Source organism: Otolemur garnettii, unplaced genomic scaffold (genome assembly GCF_000181295.1).
Source record: "Otolemur garnettii isolate 467f Iridium unplaced genomic scaffold, OtoGar3 scaffold00018, whole genome shotgun sequence".
Classification (NCBI taxonomy): domain Eukaryota; kingdom Metazoa; phylum Chordata; class Mammalia; order Primates; family Galagidae; genus Otolemur; species Otolemur garnettii.
The window spans coordinates 2,518,946-2,521,116 of record NW_003852413.1 but is presented as its reverse complement, the minus strand read 5'-3'; the positions used below and the strand labels follow the sequence as shown (position 1 = coordinate 2,521,116).

Genomic DNA, 2,171 nt, shown 5'->3' with positions numbered 1-2,171 from the left:
TTCCTGGGGTCCTGAGGAGAAGGGGTTCCCCCTCTGCTCTTCCTGGGGTCCTGAGGAGAAGGGGTTCCCCCTCTGCTCTTCCTGGGGTCCTGAGGCGCTCACCTCCTGGGGATGCCCGTGGCCTTAGCATGTGTGGAGGAAGGTGAGGCCCTCAGCCCCCAGCCCTACCCTGTTCTTGGAGGCTGGGACACCTGGAGAAGTGCCCAGGGCCAGCCCCCTTTCTGTGGTCTCCTAAAACAGCCCACACAGGTGTACCACTTACCAGTCTTTAGCTATCTAATCCCACCCGCCCACATCTGCCCTTGTCCTCTGGGACTGGGTAGAGCTGGAACCAGCTCAGTGTTCCCTCCTGGCTGGCCAGGGTTCCTGCTGGACTTCATCTCCTGCCCTGTCATTAAAGGCTTCACCTCTGCTGCTGCGGTCACCATTGGCTTTGGACAGATCAAGGTAGGCCCAGCATCCACTTGGGGCACAGGGTGAGTGGGAGCAGGACCAAAGCCAGTCCCCAGGCTCCCAGCCAGACGTCTTGCTGTTTGAGACTGTGTATTCTCTGCGGGTCAGGAAGTGTGCAGCATTCTCATGGGTTCCCAATCAATAAAATGACCCTCCTGGGGAGATGCTGAGTGACGGTACCTTTTTACAGCAGTGACGTGGGGAACTGGTCACTGTGCGCACCGCTCGTGCTGAGTGTCTGCGCCCATGTGCCTGGCTGGCTTCACGGTGGTTCTTACCAGCTGCTGGGAAAGATTATATTGCCTTGTTATTATTTATTTTGAGACAGAGTCTTACTTTGTCACCTTGGGTAGAGTGCTGTGGTGTCATAGCTCATAGCAACCTCAAACTCTTGCCTCAGCCTCCCGAGTACATGGGAAAACAGGTGAACACCAAAATGAAAGGCTATTTGTTTGCTGTAGTTGCCATTGTAGTTTGGCAGGCCTGGGCTGGATTCGAACCTCCAACTCAGGTGTATGTGGCTGATGCCTTAGCCACTTGAGCTAAAGGCGCCGAGCCCAATTTAATATTTTTTAAACGTCATACTTTTTATGTTTCTATATGAAACAAAGTACATCTATAAGAAGTACTAAAATCAATGGTCACTGGCTAAGGATATAATTTATTGTCTTTTTACTGGGCGGTAAATCCCTCGAGGGCGGGGGCTGTTATGCTGCTGCCCATGCTGCTGGGTGCTGTGCTAGGTGCTACCTAGGTAAGCGCCCTGCAGGGTGTAACAGAGACTGTATGAAATAAACAGCAGACAAACTTTGCACTCTTCCTGTGAGCAGGGCACTTGGTAAAACACTCTCTGTGTGTTTAATCCTCACTGCACCCCTGGAAGTGAGGTTTGTCATTATCTTCATTTTAGAGAAGTGCTAACTTAGGTGTGGGGGAATGTGATTGACTCAGGGGATAGTCCATCCTTTATTCTGGAAACAGTCTTCTTTTTTACAGTCAAGAATGTTCTTTTAGGCTGGGTATGGTTGCTCACACCTGTGATCTCAGCACTCTGGGAGGCTGAGGTGGGAAGGATCCTTTGAGTTTAGGAGTTCAAGACCAGCCTGAGCAAGAGTGAGACCCTGTCTCTACTAAAATTAGAAAAACTAGCCGGGTATGGTGGTTCACGCCTGTAATCCTCCTCTCTGGGAGGCCAAGGCAGGTGGGTTGCTGGAGCTCAGGAGTTTGAGACCAGCCTGAGCCAGAGTGAGACCCCATCTCTTAAAAAAAAAACGTGCCAGGAATTGTGGCAGATGCCTGTAGTCACAGCTACATGGTAGGCTAAGGTAAAAGAATCACTTGAGCCCAAGACTTTGAAGTTGCTGTGAGCTATGATGCTATGGCACTCTACCCAGGGTGACAAAGTGAGACTCTGTCTAAAAATAAACAAAAAAAGAATATTAAAGCCAGGTGTGGTGGCTCACACTTATAATCCTAGTGCTCTAGGAGGCCATGGCAGGTGGACTGCCTGAGTTCACAGGTTGGAGATCAGCCTGAGCCAGAGCAAGACCTCATCTCTAAAAATAGCTGGGTGTTGTGGTGGGTGCCTGTAGTCCCACCTACTTGGGAGGCTAAGGCAAGGGAATCACTTGAGCCCAAGAGTTTGAGATTGCTATGAGCTATGATACCACGACACTCTAGTGAGAGCAACCATATAAAACTCTGTCTCAAAAAAAAAA

General features: G+C 50.3%; 1 protein-coding gene across 1 annotated transcript in view; it reads left to right on the top strand.

Annotated features, from left to right (window-relative positions):
* The window catches only part of SLC26A11 (solute carrier family 26 member 11), a 20,348-nt gene that overhangs the window by 2,468 nt on the left and 15,709 nt on the right, over positions 1–2,171 (top strand). Inside the window, exon 4 of the mRNA XM_003786557.3 lies at positions 362–447. Within this exon, the coding sequence (XP_003786605.1) occupies positions 362–447 (86 nt within the window). The remainder of the gene's footprint in view (positions 1–361; positions 448–2,171) is intronic.